The sequence below is a fragment of the Prosopis cineraria genome, unplaced genomic scaffold, assembly GCF_029017545.1.
Source record: "Prosopis cineraria cultivar Desert tree isolate PC_DT_omini unplaced genomic scaffold, ASM2901754v1 PC12, whole genome shotgun sequence".
In the NCBI taxonomy this organism is placed as follows: Eukaryota; Viridiplantae; Streptophyta; class Magnoliopsida; order Fabales; family Fabaceae; genus Prosopis; species Prosopis cineraria.
The window spans coordinates 25,636,546-25,658,292 of NW_026555343.1; the positions used below are offsets into that span (position 1 = coordinate 25,636,546).

Genomic DNA, 21,747 nt, shown 5'->3' on the forward strand with positions numbered 1-21,747 from the left:
TAAAGAATACTAAGTAAAACAAAGGGAATTGTATTGATTTTTAATTCTAATGTCAAATCTAACGGATTCCCTTCTAAATCATGCATAAAAAAATATTGATATTTAATATTAATAGATAAATATTACTTTACTAAGTTATATATCAAATAAAATATTGAACCTAGATTTTCATCATATATTTAGATTGGATAGAGTTATTAAATAAATAGATATTAATTTGAACTTAAACATGCCCATATTTGAATTTTAAATAGATAAAAATAGATTTTTATATACATATAAAAATTAATAATTCATCCCACACCCAACTCTAAACCTAAATAATATATTTTATATTTCTTAAAAACAATAAAACATCCCGAACATAACCCCAAGCCTGACTCCAGAGCACATAATCACACGAAAGGTATCCCAAAGTACAGAATTATAACAAATCTAAAAATGAACACGTGACATTCTTTCGTAGCCTTAAACATTTAAAATTAATCATCTAATTTTTAAATATTTTTATATATATAATGATAGAGTTATATATGATTTCCCTTACTTTTAAACATTTAAAATTAATCCTCTAACTTTTAATTTTGTTTTTCAAAACCTACTATGGTCAATTAATTATTATTTTATTAATATAGTTATTTTCATGTCCTATTAATACAATACACATGGCACATGATATGAAAAGAATATTTTTATTATTTTTTAATACAACTTAAGTAGGGATAAAATTATAAATTTCACTTTTAACACACAAGACAATGGTCTTTCCTTTTAGTTGAGTGATATTATTCTCATTGTTCATGGGGTAACATAATTTAAGAGAAAAATTATAATTTTATTATTCTTTATCAATTAAAACAACTTTTTATATCAAACAAATGAAAAAAAAAATCTAAAAGTTGTTATCAATAAAAATCATATAAATAAAAAAGTATCCTTTAATACAAGAAAACTATGATATTTTACAAGCCATTTTTAACAAAATTAATATAAAACACCAATTACAAAAAATTATATCTTATTTTAAATTTGCATACAATCTATTTGTAACAAATTAGTAACATATTTTTTTGTTTGAATAAGTACTGAAAATTTCATTCAAAGAAGAAAATAACAGCTACAAACAAATAAGATTATAAAGAAAACAAACAAAGTAGATAATGAAATTTATATAATTTTTATTAGTGATAGCTTTAGGATAATTTTCTTTTCATTTGTTTAATATAAAAGGCTGTTTTAATTGATAAACAATAATAAAATTATAATTTTTCTCTTAAATTATATTACTTGTGAATAATAAAAACAATGTCACTCAACTAAAAAAAATGAGAGCATCTTCATGTGTGTTAAAAATAAAACATATAATTTTACCCCTATTTGAATTGTGTTAAAAATAATAAAAATATTTTGCTATATCACGTCTCTTGTGTTTTGTATTAATATGATATGAGAAAAACTATATTAATAAAATAATAATTAATTAAATGCATGGGGTTTTGAAAAACAAAATTAAAAGTTAAAGGAGTTAATTTTAAACACTAAAAAAAATGAGAAAAATTATATATAACTATCTCAAAATTAAAATTTTTTTATACATTTTAGGTTATTCATTTGGAGTACCAGAATTAGTTTCGGATTTTGTACTTTGCGGTCAGGGTGCCTGTGTCTTGCCTGTGGATTGTGGAATGTGGTTTTAAGTTTTTTAATGTGCTGTGAGGTTGAAATCTGAATGCGTCTATTTAATAGGAGTAATTATGTAGGATAATTCCTAGGATATTTAGTATGGCTAGCGGGACAAATTATTAAGGAAAAAAAAAATCATTCAAGAACAGTTAAAACAATTTTTTTTGATAAAGAAAAACAATTTAATATCAACCAATAATATAAAAATTTTGAAATATCCCTATATGACTAAGAAATTGATTTAAAAATAATTTTAAATAAAAAATACTATAATAATCTTACTTTTCTTTTTCTTTTTTTTTTAAATTTGTTAACTAGTAAATGATCTCTTGTTAAATTAAAATGAGTACTTATTAATCAATCTCATGGTCTTACAATAATATTTTAAAATCTTTTATTACTTATCTCGATTGGTTTTGAATGATATTTTCCATATTATTAACTATTGGCATTGTTATATATATATATATATATATATAATAGTCTTGTTATAAAATATTTTAGTCAAATATTCTTTCGAAAAACAGTGCATGCCGTAGTTTGCAGGTTGGCCGATGCCCAGCCCCCAAACATTAGCACACTAGCCCGCAACATGTTTATCCAGTTCCTTCTGCATAGGTAGTGAACTCATTGACTCAAAGTCTCAAACATATGATATTACCAAAAAAAAAAAAAAAAAAACACACACACACAACCTTTTTTTTTTAATAATAAAACTTGCTAACAATATGTATTTATATCCACACACATTGCTGGCCCAAGTGGCAGCAAGACTTTTTTGTTAGGATTGTTTTTAGAAATTTAATAAATTAAGGTTTACATATTAATAATATATATATTATAAAACAATATTCAATAAAACTGATCGATTTTATTACGATAAATTTTGTTGAGAAGTTTGATGCACTGTTGTTGAAATCGGATTGAATCGGATGGTTCGACCATCACCCATTGAATAAAACGGTTTGATTCAACCAATTGAATTAATCTGGCACTTGACCTGAGTTGATCCAGATTGAATCGGTCAGTTTTGAGAGAACTAGTTTTGACTCAGAAATTGGAGCTGGGTCAACTCAGGTCAAAGTCAAAAAAATTAAAAAAAAAAAGAAATTCAAGCTAAATTGTTTAGATTCACAATTTCTTTTCTCTAATTACTAATTTTTTCTTTTCTTTTCTTCTCTAATATCTAATATCTCCTTTAGGCCCAAGCTTAATCTCTAACTTTTCCTCCAACCTTTGCCTCCAGCTCTGGAGATCTAACCCTTGGCATTGAGACTGAAAGTTTGTGAGTCATGACATAATGACATGCTTCTAGCTCTAACATTTTCCTTCGAGATCACAAACTTGTACTGACATGCCTCTATTTTTAATTCCAACGGTTCAAGTATCTAGCTTTTGAAGTTGAGATTTCAAATATTATTGATAAATTAATATTTTATTTATATAGTTGTTCATATAAATATTATTTTTTATTTAATTTTTATATTATCAATTAAATTGTTTTTAATTAGATTATAAAAATCATGACCCGTTATTCTTTTTAATTCGATTCGATGTTCTTGCATTTCAAAACGCTGTTGTCATTCTTCACCAACTTAGCACGCTTGTGGGACTTCAAGGGACTCCGAAGCCGTCAAATACAACTTGCGCATTCTTCACCTACTTAGGTACTGATATGGTAAAATAGGTCATTGATTAGCCTTTCACGTCATTTTCGCACTAATGGCTGATTGATCCCACTGGTGATTATTTGACGTTTTTCTGGAAAATTTAATTTCAAAATATTTTCCGCTTTGTCTTACATTTTTGATTTTTCTGCTATTTCCTAGTGAACGTGAATGCACCATTTTCTATCAGACATTTGGTTTCACCTCATTGTTTCTGTCAGTCTGCTGAGCATCGGAACACAATGTGGAAGCTGAAGATTGCGGAGGGAGGGAGTCCATGGTTGCGTTCAGTGAACAATCACGTTGGCAGACAGGTCTGGGAGTTTGATCCTAAGCTTGGATCGCCAGAGGAACTCATGGAGATTGAGAAAGCTCGCGAAACTTTCCACAAAAATCGCTTTCGCACGAAGCATAGCTCTGACCTAATGATGCGCATTCAGGTTCGGTATCTTAGTCCATTGCACTGTGGATTGGTTCTGCCTCTAGCTATGTGTTGCTTGAACTATAATTAGAGTGATAATTGTATCAAATCTCTTGTCCGTTTAGGTAGTTGAGTTTCGTAGCTAACCATGAATACAAATTCAGGTGAAATGTCAATTTGCTATACCCTCGTGGATCGTGTAGTTGAAGAGCGTTAATTTGACCGAATTGAACAAATTTTTCAGTTAGTATTAGCTGCTATTGCTAACCTGTTCGATTGATATAATGGGGAGCATCAAACCGTCATTATGATAATGAGACTTTCTTTCTAGCAATAATTGCGATACAGTACATACTTGACGTTAGTCATCACGATTTCTTCTGAGGACGCTTCAAGATTTTATTTGTTCATTAGAAAGAGGAAATTCGTGCCATCATGTTTAGCCATTATATATATATATATATATATATTCCAGCTAATTGTGCTAACTTCCATTCCGGTTAAAGTCCACTCTTAATTCGTCTGTAGGTAATTGGCTATCTGACTTCCATAGTAAGATTAAACTGCTGATGATTTCTTAGCTTTGTCTTGTCAGGTATAAACAAGACTGTGCGTTGATTTATTACTCTGGGTTTTTAAATTCCTGCACTGTCCATTTGGAGGGGTTGAATGGAAAATTGATAATATCGGATGTGGTGGAATCCGTTGATCTGGTTACTGTCCTTTACTCTTCCATCCTATATCCTTGATGTTTAAAATCAATCCAGATATTTTTGTCGTACTTTCTGAGGACTGTGCATTGTAGGCTAACCTGCAAATGTTTATTTAGAGAAAAAAAGTACTTTTGTGTGTATACGAATCTTAAAGGATAATTGCAAAAGAAAGGTATATAACCCTATAGTTTCACTACAGTGTTATTTTCATTAAATTTGCACATGTGAAGGTGCTATACATAGGAAGTAGGAACTTCCTGCTTTTTTCATTTCATATCTTGTAAGTTCTTATCAAATAAATATCTAGCTGATGCGTCTTGCATTCTATGTTAAATTCTCGAGTTCCAATTTGAACTGGTATAAGATGTATTGGATTCCCTGAAGAATGATTAGTAAGCATCTTAATATTTCATATTTTGTTAATTCTTCCCTTGTGCGTCTTCAAACTCATTCTACTTTAATTGAAGTATTTCATAATTGTTTCCTTTCCCTTAGAACCAGTTTAATCTTAAAAGTAGCCACTAAAAGGGAAAGAAATAATTGGGGGGAGAATAGGAGATAGAGATAAACGCTCCTAATTTAAGCCCAGATAGTATGGAACAAAGCAAAGACTAAATATATGTAACTCCATGGATGACAACTGGAGATAGCCGCTGAAAAGAAAAGAAATATGATTTGACCGTTTTGCTATACTAATAGTTGCCAGATTATCGAAGAAGGCTTTTGTAAGGCTAGTGAATGATATCCCTCAATTCATTATGTAGCCATTTTAGCCATAATTCTATGCATATGCCATGAGCAAAGCCAGAATTTCTACTTTGGCACTACTCCCAGCAAAATTGCCTATTGTTTACTGACATCCAAGGAGTGAGATTACCTCATAAAAAGTTGTCCTTGTATTTTGCACTACTTCTATACATGGTTTGTCCTTCTTGAAGGAGACCTTTTTGCCAAGAGCCATTTTCAAGTATCTCAAGAATCTATATGGTGCCTACGTATTTTTCTTTCTTTCTTTCTTTTTTTTTTGGTTGGGTTGTCTGTGCATTCAGTAACCAAATCGATTAAGGAGTTGATATCAAGTCTGATGTGAAAGATGTAAATGAGCTAATGTCTCCAGATAGTCTAAGCTCAAAGTTTGAGTGTATCCGCTTGCCTCTAATCTAATCTAGCTTTGTGATAATTTATACTTTCATTACAATTGTAATTGATGGTAAACACCCACTTATAATGAAATGGTTGTTTCTCTTTGGGAAGACCATTAGTTTGCCAAGTGCCACTTTTCTCAAGTGCTGGCACATCTTCTAAGATCGCCTGACTTGACTTTGGAGTCCCAAGTGCCTCTTGTAGACTTTGAGTAATTTTTTAAGAGGCAATATCAATCACAAAAGTCTTGTTAGTAGGATTTTTATCATGGGACACAAAATGGCATATAGGATCTGAGTATAAAGTATACCTTTCCTCAAGGCAATAAGTAAATCCAAAGAATCATGAGCAGTAGACAAAGTTGGCCTCAAGGGAGATTTTTGGTTGTGCTTTGGAGAGGTACTTGGCACTTCCATTTCATGTACCTTCACCTTCTCTCTAGAATAGACCAATGTTTCTTTCTCTTTTTTCTTTTTTTGTTGGTTTGATTGAGATTTAGTCGTACTGGCATTGTCATTGAAAGATCACGGGTTGGTCAACAAGATAGGTTAGTCTACATTTTCAGCAACAGGCTAACCCTTGCTCGCGCTGATTTATTATTTCTAGATCAGGCTAAAACCCTATTCACCTTCCTCCAAATGGTGATTTTAAGGTAATAGGGCTAGTTTTTCTAGCAAGGTGATATCTAGAGTGAGATAGAAGTGGTGGGTAATAAGGAAGAAGAATTCGTAATATTTGTTGGTTAAAGAATAATTCAGGAACATGCATTTAAGGGCTTTAGGTCCTAGGTTAATGTTAGGATTAGGGTGAATAAAGATTGAAAGTCCTTGAGAGGTAAAAAGGAGAAAGGGTGGGTAGTAGTATAGAAGAATAAAAATAATTGGAAAGGTTTTTTACGGCTCAGAGGTTATGAGGGTTTCATTTTTTTCATGTATAATCTGAGTCATTTTATTAATCAAATGATTGGCTTGGAGGATGCTTCAATACAAAAATGTTTTGTAACAATGGGTGGTGGATGTGGGGAGGGCTTCAAATGGTGACAGCACTTACTTTTGTTGAGGGGTAGTGTATTCACACTAGTGGTTTGTTGAATTATCTTATTATTGTCAAAGAAGGTTCTGTGATCAGAATTGATATATTCACAACTCTTATTTGGATCGTAGGATTTTGATTTTGGTATGGAGTTGTGTTTTGCCCCATGTAGCAGGATAAGGCTTGTTGTTGTTGTTGTTGTTATTTGTATGGAGTTGTGTTTGGACCATTAGGGTGAAGTTTTTAACAATCTGTTGCACTTCTGACTTTTCTCTCAAGAGATATATCCAAAAGTAATTTTGGCGTTATGAATGAGCAAAATAAACCCTTTAGCTCCTGAAATTCTGCGTAGTTGAGCAAAGGATTCAGAGGGTTGATATTGATATGAAGGGTAATGACTTTTGGTATGTATAGATTTCTTTTTTTCTTTTTCCCCCTGTAACCATAATGGGTTTCTAGGTTCAATAGTAAGATCACCTGCAAGATATGGCATTCTTTCCTTTACCTATGATGCACATAATGATATGAGACCACTTGTGGCTTGTGCCCTGTAACCATAAGAGGGGGAGGAATCAAATCAGTGGACAGGCCTGAAACTGAGGTTCCATGGCTGACATGGGCTTATGGGCCTAGGGTGGACAAGGACTTGTGTGTCTTTCTAGTGGTGGGTGGCGTAGCAGTTGAGGAGGCTGACCAATTTTGCATTTTGGTGGTCAAGGGAATATATCTGTGGAACCTTTGGGGAGGATTGAGCTTTTTGTTCTGATACCATAAAAGTTTTGAGAGAGATGGAAGGGATAGGGATAGATCTGAGAATTCTCTGTCTTGAATTATTTCAGAGAAGAAGAATACAAAATAAAGAGGGCAAAATAGGGGACCAAACACTGCTAAACTGAACCGAGCCCAGACAACATGGAGGGAAATAAAGACTATTAGTCTACTTAATTACTCAATGGCTTATCAATGAAGGCGGCAACTTAAACAGAAAGAACCAAAAGCTAGTTAAGAGAAATAGATTTCAATAGTTGTTTGTCAATTGCCATGATTTTCCCAGCAAATCTCATAGAACTTTTTTCTGGCTTTGTTATGTGGGGTGTAATGTGATTTTTAATGCTTTATTGTTGTGTATAGTTTTTATTATTTGTCATGTAAAAAATTCTACCATTTAGGCTCAATCTTCTTTCTTTAACTAAATGAAGTTTGCAAAAGAGAATCCAAGAGATGTGGTTTTACCTCAAGTCAAAGTCAAAGATATAGAGGATATTACTGAGGAGACAGTGACAAGAACATTAAAGAGAGCCATAAGTTTCCATTCAACGTTACAGAGCCATGATGGACACTGGCCAGGAGATTATGGAGGTCCCATGTTTCTTTTGCCTGGCTTGGTAAGTTCAGTTTCTAAAACTGAATCTTATTTTGTGATATACATTCTACTCTAACTTGCAGGAAATCAGGTACATTTGCCAAAACTGCACCAACTCAGTCTTTTTGATTTTGGAGTGATCATTGTAGATTGATATTTATCTTGTTAATTTTCCCTTCCTTTTCCTGATAAAGAATTCTTCTTGAATAATATTCACCTTTGAGAAATAACCATGAGAATCCTAATGCTTTCTGGGCTAAACAATTGATCAGGTAATTACTCTGTCTGTCACTGGTGCACTAAATGCGATCTTATCAGAAGAACATAAAAAGGAAATGCGCCGTTACCTCTACAATCATCAGGTAAGAAATTTACACCATTATTTTGTCTATTATTGGTTCCTGCTCAGAAGTTCTATTGTCATGTAATGGCAGAATGAGGATGGTGGCTGGGGATTGCATATCGAAGGCTCAAGCACCATGTTTGGTACTGTTTTGAGTTACATAACTCTCAGATTGCTTGGTGAAGGAGCAAATGATGGAGAAGGGGCCATGGAGAAAGGCCGTGATTGGATTCTAGAGCATGGTGGTGCTACTTATATAACATCATGGGGGAAGATGTGGCTTTCAGTTAAGATCTCAGCCTTATTTTGATGGTTTTATCAATTGATATGATGCTGTAGTATATTTATTTACTTATTTTATTATGATGATAGGTTCTTGGAGTATATGAATGGTCTGGAAATAATCCCCTTCCACCTGAGATATGGCTTCTTCCATATGTGCTTCCATTCCATCCAGGTTCTTGTCTTTTAAGCTGTTCTAATGATGTTTTACTTGATCAAAGAGGAGATATACTCAAAAGAAGCCTCCATCTCCTATAGTTCAGGAGTTAATTATTAAGAATTCTGCGTATGGATTGGTTTTTTGATTTAAAAGTTTGGCTTGTGTATCTTTTTCTAATCCAGATGTTTTGCAATAAAAAGATGATCGCATATAGTATGGTTGGGGGTGGGGGGAATAAAGTATAAATGTCCTTAGAAACAGCCCCCAACTTACGTCACTTTTAATTCAAATGCATTACGCAACTGTAGAAGATCTAACTTGGTATCTATGCTCAAAACAAAATATCCTTTAAAGTGGGAAACCTCTGGTTGAAAGGAAAAATAACTATATCGAATGATGATAATCATGGGAACTTGTCAAATTTATTGGGCAACTTGAGTTTGTTGCTTTATAAATAAATCTAAGATTTTGCTTTATTCAATCTGTTGGGTTGGGCAATTTCAATTTGCACAATACCTTTATGACATGATTTTTGGATTTTAATCCAGTCTGTCCAGGCATCTTTGTGTCATCTGATGTATGCTTCAATTTTATGAGGAGACAATAGATATTGCACACACTAGTATTCTGTGTGACTGAGAACTTGTGTACTGCATGAATGTTCATAGTAAAAGCATATATGCATTCACGCAATATATGCTTTTCTTAAGTTTCTCTTATCTTTCAAATCATTCTCTGCATAGAATAGGAGGGAAAAACTCTATTTTTATGTTTTACAGGAAGGATGTGGTGTCACTGTCGGATGGTCTATTTGCCAATGTCTTACTTATATGGGAAGAGGTTTGTTGGTCCAATCACACCAACAGTGTTGTCTTTGAGGAAGGAGCTTTATACAATTCCATATCATCACATAGATTGGAATCAGTCACGTAATTTGTGTGCTAAGGTTTGTGCAACTACTAACTGGTCCTGCAAAAAATAAAAAAAATAAAAAAATTGATGATTGCTTTGCAAGAATTATATTATTTGTGGGCGCGATGTATAATATTCTGTACATTAGCAATTACATAGAAAATAGCAACTTAACATTACCTCTCTATCTTCTCTGTCTTGTTATATTTTTGTTTCCACCATTTGTTAGGTTTCCTATTATTTCAATGCTTGAACTTTCCTGAAAATCATTGGTTGCTACTGCCATGCCATCGCAACCACTCAATCCATAATGATTCCAATCTTACCACGTCGACCACATTCTATTTTTTTTCTGCCACCTACTTGACTAGCAGGACATTACCGTGGCTTGTGTTCTTATGTCAATGTTAATAATTGTCATCAGCATGATTATTTCTCTGGCCACCCCCACCATGATAATCTGTTATGAAGTATTAAAACCAAAATTCCTGTATATGATTATCCAATTTCATTTCCTGGATTCGTCATTCTAATCCCTTTGATTCATTTTTATTTGGACTTTGATGATCTTATTTTCCTTAGTTTTGATTTAAGTTTATTTTCAATTATAATGACCAGAGACTGCAGCTTTCACTTCTCTTCCCTGTAATTTTTATTTTCTTTCCTTGTTTTATTTTTTGGGTGGAGGTGCATCAAAACAAGAGCCGAACGATGTTTGATTTCTATGAGATTTCCAGCAGAATTTAAGCGTGTGATATGAGAATTACCTTTCTGTGCAGGAAGACTTGTACTATCCTCACCCACTTGTGCAGGATATTCTCTGGGCATCACTTCACAATGTTGTTGAGCCTATTTTGATGCGTTGGCCTGGAAAAAAGTTGAGAGAGAAGGCTATCAAGATGGCAATTGAGCATATACACTATGAAGATGAGAATACTCGTTATATCTGCATAGGGCCAGTGAATAAGGTATTTATTTAAGGGAGGAAGATTCTCTACAGTACTTCTCCCTCATTCAAGTGTTCTACTTTCTTTTATCATTTATCAGTCAGTAAACAATGATACACTTTAATTAATATTCAGGTGTTGAACATGCTCTGCTGTTGGGTGGAAGATCCAAATTCAGAGGCCTTCAAGTTGCATCTTCCAAGGATATATGATTATCTATGGCTTGCTGAAGATGGCATGAAAATGCAGGTCCACATATAAATCAACTTATCCTGAACTTACCAGAGCAATGGACGTTTTAATGCAATTGGACATGTTATAGGTGTTAGAGCATGATCTGAACATATTGGGGTTCCTCATTTGTAAACATGCTATGTGGTGAACGTGGCCTTTACTTGAGGGGTTGTAGGCTAGTGGGTTTTGGGAAGTAAATGATACAAATAGTGCATTAATGGGCTTCTATTGCAGGGATACAATGGAAGTTCACTGTGGGATACTGCATTTGCTGTCCAAGCAATTGTTTCTACTAACCTCTCTGAAGAATACGGGGCAGCACTCAGAAAAGCACACAAGTACATTAAGAATTCACAGGTGGTTATTTACATCATATCTTTTAAACTTTCATCAATTTGCACTTGTTGATACATGTCTTATATATATATATATATTTTTTTTTTTTCTGGAAAAGGTTTTAGAAGATTGTCCTGGTGATCTTAATTATTGGTATCGTCATATTTCGAAAGGCGCTTGGCCGTTTTCAACTGCAGATCATGGATGGCCTATTTCTGACTGCACAGCCGAAGGATTGAAGGTAATTATGGATAAGAAGGCTTGACTTCTGTTTCCTTATTTTCTCTTATTTTGACACATTCTTTTCAGGCTGCTCTTTTGTTATCCAAATTTCAACCAGAGGTTGTTGGTGAGCCATTGGATGCTAAGAGATTATATGATGCTGTTAATGTCATTCTCTCATTGCAGGTAGCTAGACTCCTCAAGATCGAAACCAATTTTTTACTCTTCCAATAGTTGAGCTAGTAAAATATGACAATTTTTTTTTTCTCTCATTGGAGTTATTCTTATTATCATTATTATTATTTTTGTTTTTGAATAATTGATGTTAGTTGGATTTGTAATTAACTTTTGTCAGTTTCTCTGAATCATGAAATGTCTCTACCTACCCCATAATAAAATGTGGACAGAATTAAATTGAAGATGGAAACACTGATGGGATTTATTTGTTACTCTAATTAAATTATCAAAAACTTCATTGGAGATATAATTAGAAGTGCCAAAAGTTGTGATATTGTGGTAATATTTGACCCTTCAATTATTTATGCTTACAGTGAGGGCTGATCAAAGGCCAGGTCACTTGCTTGAGATTTGTCAATGTTCAAAGGGCCTAAGTCTCAAACTATATTCCATGATATACAAACCCAAAGTTTGGCCTGTGCCCGTAATTAGGTGTAACTATAATTTTTCCAAAATAATTTCAATAAGCATACATGAAACTGTATTACTCAATGCCTAATGTCCAAAAATCTCTTTCTAGTCGTGAAGTTTCAGGTTTATACGATACATGGAGATGCTAATGATTCATGACATGAACTAAGAAGTACATGGCTCTACCCAACCTTCATATTATGCAAATTTGAATCAAATTTACTATTAGTCTAATATTTTTATAATATATAATGTTTGAATACAATTTATATATTATCCAGAAGTTTATTCTTGAATTAGGATATTATCATCTTGAAGCTGCATTCTATATTTGTTTGCAAAATGGAAAAATAAAAAATTAAACAAAAAAGAACGATTAGAATTGTCAATCTCTATCATAATGAATTCATCTTAAACAATTTCTAGTTAAAATTCTACATACTTTGTAGTGATATTTTATAATTGACTTTCTTCTCAGTTGTCTAATGTTGTCGTTCAATTCATGTAAACAACCTCATTTAGTGGGATAATGCTTGTTGTTGTTGTTTTTCTTGTAGCTTCTTAGTTGGTGGGCAGCTAGTTATTCTATATTTTCAATTCAATTTGTTTAATGGTCCAATTGTTTTAAGTATTGAATCTAGAAATGTGTTTTTTTACATCATATGCAGAATGCAGATGGTGGTTTTGCAACATATGAACTCACCAGATCTTATGCATGTTTGGAGGTAACTTTCTTCCATTGTGAGGGGCTTTTCTTTGGTTAGATTTTTTTTTTTATCCTTCATGAAATCATGCAACGTTCTCTTTCAAATGAAAGAACAATATCTCTGCTTAAGTTTTTTGTTTTTAACTTTTGTTGAGAGACTATTCCTTGAGCCATCTTTATGTTTAGACGCATGCTACTTCAGATATCTTTCAACCTTTCAACTATATTATTTTTCCTTGTACCTGAAGTCTGACTCTATTTGCATATAAAATCACTATGATAAATACAAGGATTTAAACTAGTTGGCAATTTAAAGAAACCATAATCAACATAGAGCACAACTAATTCTAATAGAACCTAACTTAGTACCATTGCAACTTCTCATTTATGTGTTAGGTTGCCAAGCATAAGTTTGTGGGGTTGTTGCCACAAAAGCTAGTGGATGTAGATTTCCCATTAGGGTTTGAACCTTTTCAATTTTCCTTGAGCTCTTCACTTTTTTTTTTTTTTTTTAGAGTTACATCCTTCATCCTTGAGCTCATCCTTTCGGTTTCATTACAAGATATCAATATTGGAATTTGGAAGGTTGCTTTTTGACATAGGCATATGCACACGCAAATGTGTGCACACATATGTGTGCACTCACACATTTGACTGTTATGATGTTAATTGGAGTTAGAAATTTTGTTGAACTGTTAGTTCCAATGAGGAGGTTTGTTGTATCACCTATTAGTATAAATAAGTGGATGGATACATGTGATAGATGTTAATGAATTGAATAGTGTTGTATGTTTAAGTTTACATGTCTTGTTGACGTCACCTTGTTTGTTGTCAGATTATTAATCCTGCTGAAACTTTTGGTGACATCGTCATTGATTATCCGTAAGCTATTAAGTGCTTCCTCAGGACCAGTTTCTGTATACCTTCATCCATTCTCCCTTTCTGAATTTTAACATATCGTAGCATTATGGTATGTTCTCTATAGCTATGTGGAGTGTACGTCAGCAGCAATACAAGCTTTGAGGTTATTTAGCAAGTTGTATCCTGGTCACCGCAGACAAGAAATAGAACATTGTATTGAAAAAGCTGCCGCCTTTATTCAAGAAATTCAAGATTCAGATGGTTCATGGTTTGCTCCCTCTGCTCAAGATACCACCTTTTTCATTAAAAAAAATTATGAATTAATTTGATCCATGATGTTGAGCATATTTTAATTCATGCATGCATGTATCTCACCTTTGTACTGCTTGTTTTCTATCTGCTTCTGCTTTATTCATGTTACGGTGAGCTCTGACCATTAAATCTGATCCTAGGTATGGCTCTTGGGGGGTTTGCTTCACATATGGTGCATGGTTTGGAGTAAATGGGTTGATTGCTGCTGGAAAGGACTTCAATAATTGCTCGAGTGTCCGGAAAGCTTGTGAATTTCTGCTTTCTAAGCAGCTCCCTTCTGGTGGCTGGGGAGAAAGTTATCTCTCTAGTCAAAACAAGGTAAAGTTTTGTGTGTCTAATATGTTTATTTTACATGCACATGTGTGGGCCAAACTCCTGCCCTTATTATGCTTAAATACATGTATCTGCTGTTGCACATTTCAAACATATGATTATAGAGGGTTGAAGCATAGAGATGTAAAGGCAATATATGTGCACAAGGAGAGATGGTATCATCTATCAGGTGTGTTACTAATAACATGGAACACCAAAATTTAAGAGATAAAAAAGTTGGTGCACGTGTCTCTGGATTATATATTGCATTTAGTTCTTTGAAGTAACACTGAGTGAGGAAACTGGATTACTTCCAACGATTTAAATGCTTTGATTTCTGTATAGTCATCATTAGCAATGTTTCATTGCTCAGGTGTATTCAAATCTGGAAGGAAACAGGTCTCATGTAGTAAATACAGGGTGGGCAATGCTGGCTCTCATTAGTGCTGGACAGGTATAAAGAAAGTTTTCATTCATTTATCATGATTCCATAACAAACTATAGTTGAAACCAATTACCATGGCTGAATGAATCTGTGAAAACAATTTTATATTTATAAACTCTATACTGTATTTTATGTAGAAGGCTAACATTCTTTGTTCAATCAAGAATTTAGTATTCATTCTTTTGTAAGATGCACGTTAAAGTTCTTGCTTGGATGATTTTCTACCTTGCATTTGATTTTGGTGAAGTTCTTGTCTTCACTTGTTCTTGCCAAGTAGGCTTTTATCAGATGGAAGAGTGGGGGTTAGACATAGTGCAGCAGGGCAAGGGAACCCAGCCCTCTCCCTTATTATGCTTCCCTTTTCTGTTATGCCCTAGGATTTATTTGGATTGGATTGAACAGAATGGAGGGGAAGGGAAGGGAAACTTAAATTTTGCCATTGTTCATGTTGATCAAGATCTTGTAATCTTTTATAAGTATACATTTGGATTGGAAATATCATAAGTAAAAGAATATAAGTGTTTATTTAGATGAGTAAAAAAGTCAAAGTAACGTCAATCCTAACCTACTCTTTAGATTTTTCTCTGTTAGAAAATTGGAATGATACAGAGAAAATAAAAGGAGGGAGACATACCAGATTTGGGTTGAGTGGCTTGCCCAGAGCACAAATCTATAAGCCATAACAGATACATCTCACAAGAGAGAGAAAAGGGGAGAGGAAAGTTCACTCTGTTGTATGGACTTATGGTAGCTGCTCCTATTTGTAGTGGGTGGGTGACTTAGTTGCTCGAGGAAATATCAAACACAAATCATATCATATACATTTTAAATATATGATAAAAGGATTGTGATTGATTTTGATAATACCTCCAATCACGTACGATGTCTTAAATAAGATATTGTGGATTCGAGTCAAATTGAATTACATTCAATCTTTTATTTGCTTAAAACTAATTTTACTTAATATTAAATTGAGTACTAATTGATTTAAATGTTATTTAATTCAACTAAATAGTTTCATTATATATTCTGTCTCATCAAGGGTAGATTTGAAATCCAACATCCTCAAACCCCTCCATCATGCTCCTCTATCACTTCACAAAGACAATTTCTTTTTCCAAAAAAAATAGTGGTACAAATAATTTAATGCTACTAATTTCTTTTTCAGTCGACATTTGTCTTCTTTAATTAAATACAACAAGTTTACAAAAAAAAAGGAAGTCTTTTTCCACTAGGTGGGGTTGGGCTCGTGGATTGCATGTTATTGTGCTCTATCAACCAAGCCTATGGGTATATTGTTAACTAAAATGTCTCATTCAACAACTTCCCTGAGTGTTCTCTTTAATCTTCTACCCCTTTTCATAGGACTCAAGGTTATTTGTTCCGCTCCTTATTGGTGCCTGCCACGGTTTTTGTAGTTTGTAATGTCTAAACCATCTCAAAGGATTTTCTACCATCTCCTCAATAAATGCCGTGTCCATTTTTTCTTGAATACGCTCATTGTGGATTTTATCTTTTTATGCATGCCCATGCATCCACCTTGTTGATTTATTGTATACTATTAGGGCTGACTATTTCTTATTAGCCAGATCATTATGTATTTTTTGTCATTATTACTCTTTATTTCTTTGTCTTTTATATATGATTATAAATAAGATAGATTGTAGCTTAATATATTCACCAATTATTTCTCCAATCTCTCTCACTTTCACATATCTCAATATTTTCATTTCTGCTACTCCAATTTTATGCTTTTGTTATCCCTTTAAAGCCCAACATGCAATACCATATAGCATGGTTGGTCTTATAATAATTTGATAAACTTTCTTTTAAGTTTATTAGGCCTCTTTCGATTACAAATAGCTTTGTAGCCTTTTTCCATTTGAACCACTTAGCTTGTATCTTACGTGCAACATTCCCATCAATTTCAATATCATTTCAAATAATTGCTCCCAAATATTTAAACTTGTTCACTTGTGGTATGATCTCATCTCTTAATTCCACTGCCAAATTACTACTAATTAACCTCTTATCAAGATTGTAGTTTATATATTTCATCTTGCTGCCACTCAAGCAAAAACCTTTTGACTCTAAAATCCTTCTCCATAACTCAAGTTTGGAGTTAATATCTTCCCTTGTCTCTACAATAAAAATTATATCAACTGCAAAAAGCAAGCAATTGGGGATTTTCTTTTAAACATGCTCAACTAGAACATTTAAAATCAGGTCAAACAAATAAAGACTCGAAGGATTTTTGATGCAAGCTAATCCTTTGTCTTACTACTAAATGTTCTTACACTCATTGCTAGCTCCTCATACATATCTTGTATAGCTGATATAAGCAATGCAAAACTTCTTTCTTTTCTAAGGCTTTTCGAAGTACTTTTCTTGGCACACGATCATGAACTTTTTCCAGATAAATGAAAACTATGTGTAAGTCGCTACCTTTGCTCTGATACCCTTAATAGATATGTTGCTTCTGTCAAAAGCCTTCCTAACATGAAACAAAATTATTTCTTAGAAATGTTAGTGTCCAACCTCAACTTGCGTTCAATCACTCTTTATCACAATTTTATTATATAATTCATAAGCTTAATCCCTCCATAATTTGTACAATTTTGAAGATTCCCTTTATTCTTGTAATTAGGAACTAAAGTACTTCTCCATTCATTAGGCATGTTTTTGGACGGTAGGATCTCATTTAATAGCTTAGCTAGCCACATCACCTACTTTTTACCCAAATATTTTCATACTTCAATGGGGATACTTGCAAGCCCAGTGACTACCATATTCCTTCTTAAGAGCTTCCTTAACTTGGTTATGACAAAATCTTATGATTAAATGTCAAATTATGTTCTCTTTTTTGAGTTATTAAATCCTCCTAATTACTAAATGAACTCCCTTGATCATTGAGAAGCTTGTAAAAGCAAGCCTTCCATCTATCTTTAATATCTCTATTTGTAATCAAAACTCTTCCTTCTTTATCCTTTATGCACCTTGCCTGGTCTAAGCCTCCTAATTTACTTTTCCTACTCTTTGCAATTTTGTAAATTTTTCATTTTTTATCCTTTGTCTCTAGATCCTTCTAAAACTCCTCAAATGTTTTAGAACATGCTTCACTTGCTACTTTCTTAGTCTCCTTCTTAGCCATATGATACTTCTCCAATTTTCAATATTATTGACCAAGATCTCTTACTTAACAACATTTTTAAAATCTTGGTAAATGATAGAGTATAATGGTTTTGTATAATTCATGTAGCCAGTCCTATGTAGTAGGATAAAGGCTACTTGTTGTATTGCACAAACTTATGGCTTTAAAACACTCTTTTATGTTTGACTATCTCCTGTATGTTTTCATGACTCCTTACCCTCAATCCAAAACTTTTTGATTCTCCCAAAATTTCTTTAGCAACTTTTGTTACCTTTTTAGCTATGTCCTACAACAAGATATTAGCACTTTCCCAAGATTCCTAAATTCATTCATTCAAAAGATTCTTCTTTAGAATTTCCTACTTCTTACCATTCAATTACTACCACCTAATTCTTGGGTTTAACACTTGTTAGCGCTTTGGATTTCTACTTTTAATACATACATTAAGTACAAGGACCCTATGCTATGTTGTCATTCCATCTCTAGGAATCATCACCTTTTAATTTTTACTAATTCTTCTACTAGTGTTCCTTATCAGAAAGAAGTCAATCTATGACCTTGAGACTCTACTTTTTTAATTGATGAGATGTTCATCCTCCTCCTTGAAACAAGTGTTGACAATCTCAAGATCATACGCTAGAGAGAAATCAAGAATAGATATGAAGCTTTCCAAAATCAAAACCATCATGGGCCCTTGCATAATTACCTACCTAATTAATGACATGACTATTAAGGTCTCCTTCAATGAAAAATTTCTCCTCTTGTGGTGTGCCTTAAACGAATCTCTCTAAGTGTTCCTAAAATTTATCCTTAAGATGTGTTTTTACCCTTAATCAGAGGAGCACTGGTGCTAATAATGTTGATGGCTTTGCGTTCAGTAATCATTCTTAAGAATATGATTCTGTCCCCAATCCTTTTTACTTCCACCGTATTCTTTTTCCACACTTATAAATAATGATATCAACACTATTACTTGAATGTACTTTTCCAGCATACCAAAGTTTGAAATCTCCAAGTTCATTGGCCTTTTCATCAGCCCATTTAGTCTCTTGAAGGCACAAAAAGTTAATTTTTCTGTGTATCATAACACTCAACATCTCCATAGATCTGCCATACAAGAACCCAATATTTCAAGTTTTGAATTTGATCTTGCTCAAATAGACTGCTATACCGGCTTCTGTCTAGAAAAATGTAGGAATCCTTGCTGTTCATCTAGCACTACATGTGGGTGTTGATTAAGCGGCTCTTGCTCATTTGTCGCGGTACTCTAGCCATACAGCATAGTGCTTGAAGGCAATAACTTAGCATTAGCATAAAAATATTTATTGTCCACATTCATATGAGATTTTACAAAATTTTATGTTGGCTATTTAGGGCCTGATGTAAATTTCTTTCTTTATTTGGGCTCGGAACCAGCTATAAAATGTAGGGAGAGTTTATAAAGATATCAATAGAATGAATTTGTCTTTTTTCCCCCCATGCATGTGCCTTTTCTTTTGCATTTTGTATGTTATTTAGAGATATCAATTGAATGAATTATAGCCATTTCGCTTGACTTCTTTCAAGTTAAAATGACATTTTCACAACTCATTTGGTTTTTCTCCATACTCTATTTTCTACTTCCTTGAGTTGCAAAGGAGCCTCATGATTTGAAACAGATTTGAGAATTTCTTCAATGCATTCCATGCATCTGATTACCTCATTCCAATGTCAATTGAACGGAAGATGCAATGAGAAAATCATACCCAGATAACATTACACGTTTTCTTGTTTGTGATGAAATTCATCTTTTACCATCTTCTTCCTAAACTTGAAACAGGCAAAGAGAGATCCAACACCTTTGCACCGTGCTGCCAAATATTTGATTAATTCCCAAATGGAGAACGGCGATTTCCCACAACAGGTATGGAAGAAGAACAAATCTATTGTCACGTCACTAGCCTCTCTCTTTGAATAAAGATACATAGAGCATAGCTTCTGTTGCCCCTTTTCCTTTGTGTAAGCCTTAAGTAACCAGTCATCTTCATATTTCTTTAAATCATTGCAGGAAATAATTGGAGTTTTCAATAGGAACTGCATGATCTCTTACTCTGCATACAGAAACATATTCCCGATTTGGGCATTGGGAGAGTATCGAAATCATTTATTGGAAGTTCATTAACTTACCCACTCCGATTGTCATCTCAGACATATCTACTTTATCTATTTCTTAATCTGGCAGAGAAGCAAACTCTTGATATTCGTCAATATTTTTTTTTTTGCCATGGGGGAAGTCAATTTCAATACTCAATCAATATAATGCTGATGGAATGATGAGAAAAAGAAAGTTTGCATAGAAGAGGTTGAAACATTAGGGCAGTTGACAGTGAGACAAGGAAGAGACCAGGGCGAGGATGGAAAGTTTCTACTTGTGATGGAGGGAGTCCTATGCCTACATGATGAATGATCTCTAGGGTTTCACTTTCATGAGCCTATAGATGATCCATGCTTTTTTTTAAGTAAAAAGCTATGGAAACTCTGCCATGCGATGAATGTAATGCATTAGGTCCAAAGTGTTAGGGGGGATTTTTTTTTTTCCTTTTTTTTTCAAATAAAGGACACGAGACCTAGGTGAATTGTATCAGCATGAACATTACGGGCTTTAGTATCTTATTCCAGTTTCTAGACGTAGAATGTGCTTGCCTAATCTTGGCATTTTAGCTTTGCAAGAAATCCTTCCGTACTTGTCTGATCTTGGGATTTTTTTTTTTTTAAATAAATGACACGAGACCTAGGTGAATTGTATCAGCATGAACATCACGGGCTTTAGTATCTTATTCCAGTTTCTAGACGGAGAATGTGCTTGCCTAATCTTGGTATTTTAGCTTTGCAAGAAATTATCTTTTCACTTTTTATTTCATCAATTTAAATATATTTTACAGAATAATGATTCAAATAAATTTTTTTATTTTTTTATTTCCAAAACTTATTCTGAAAAATTATTTTATAGAATATTTTTTAAAACAACAAAACAGAAAATAGAATCAAACTGGCTCATATGTTTTTGTGAAGGGTTCAATTTCTCCAACTTTTTATAAAAAATTTACCATGTTTCTGGCGTGCTCAGAAAACGGAATGCAACTCATTTTGGAAGTTTGGAAATTTATATGGCCAAGTTTCATTCCAGAAGCAGCAAGTTGCATTGGAGTCCTATAAAATAGTACTAAAGCTATAACTATTTGGTTTGTGAAGAAATTCAGTGGCCTAAAAATCCTGACGATATGATCGTAAATGGATATCATAATATTAGGGGAAAATATTGAGGAATAACTCTTGTATTACTTTCCAAACTAGGTGAAAATATTGAGGAAAGTAAAATGTAAATATAAAAGAGATAATGAGTATTATAAGGGATTGTTTGGGCTTTGTTTTTAAAAGGAAAAAAAAATTAAAATACATGTTTGGTTAAGTATTTTGGATTTAATTGTTTTTAAATGTTTTCATTTTTTTTGTTTTTGAAAACAAAAAATGAAAACATCTTAAAGCTGCTCTCATTTTATTTTTCTCGTTTTTAAAACACATTGTATTTGATTATTTAAAAATATTATTATCTTGATCAATTTTTGTAACATCTTGAATTCTTAATCTTGGAATTAAGTGTTAATAGGGGTGAATTAGTAAATTAATGTGTGATTAGAGTTTTGAATGGTGAAATATTATTTTGACCCTTTGGAATGTTACATGGACAAATTTGAGTAGAAGAATTGCATTGCGAAGCAGAGCATGTAAGTATGGTGAGGAGTTTTCTCACTGTGCTATGCGTCGTGGTTAGTGTTGGGTGTGCCACAGCACATGGCACAAAAATTTGATAAACA

At 33.2% G+C, this 21,747-nt stretch overlaps 1 protein-coding gene across 4 annotated transcripts; it reads left to right on the top strand.

Moving 5' to 3' along the window:
• The first annotated feature begins 3,246 nt into the window (after positions 1-3,246).
• On the top strand, positions 3,247-20,723 carry LOC129287483 (cycloartenol synthase). Of its 4 annotated transcripts, none has more exons than XM_054923667.1 (19): positions 3,247-3,350; positions 3,572-3,790; positions 7,859-8,044; positions 8,295-8,384; positions 8,457-8,651; positions 8,738-8,822; positions 9,587-9,753; positions 10,499-10,687; positions 10,802-10,915; positions 11,135-11,257; positions 11,355-11,477; positions 11,546-11,644; positions 12,775-12,831; positions 13,648-13,694; positions 13,798-13,941; positions 14,126-14,303; positions 14,671-14,751; positions 19,713-19,796; positions 19,941-20,723. In XM_054923667.1, exons 2-19 carry the CDS (start codon positions 3,593-3,595, stop codon positions 20,052-20,054), a joined length of 2,274 nt encoding a protein of 757 aa, XP_054779642.1. In that variant the 5' UTR covers positions 3,247-3,350; positions 3,572-3,592; the 3' UTR covers positions 20,055-20,723. The 4 variants fall into 4 exon arrangements, with proteins under 4 accessions (XP_054779642.1, XP_054779641.1, XP_054779640.1 ...); XM_054923666.1 differs by having other exon boundaries at positions 3,270-3,350; positions 3,513-3,790; XM_054923665.1 differs by having other exon boundaries at positions 3,323-3,425; positions 3,513-3,790.
• The last annotated feature ends 1,024 nt before the right edge of the window (positions 20,724-21,747 follow it).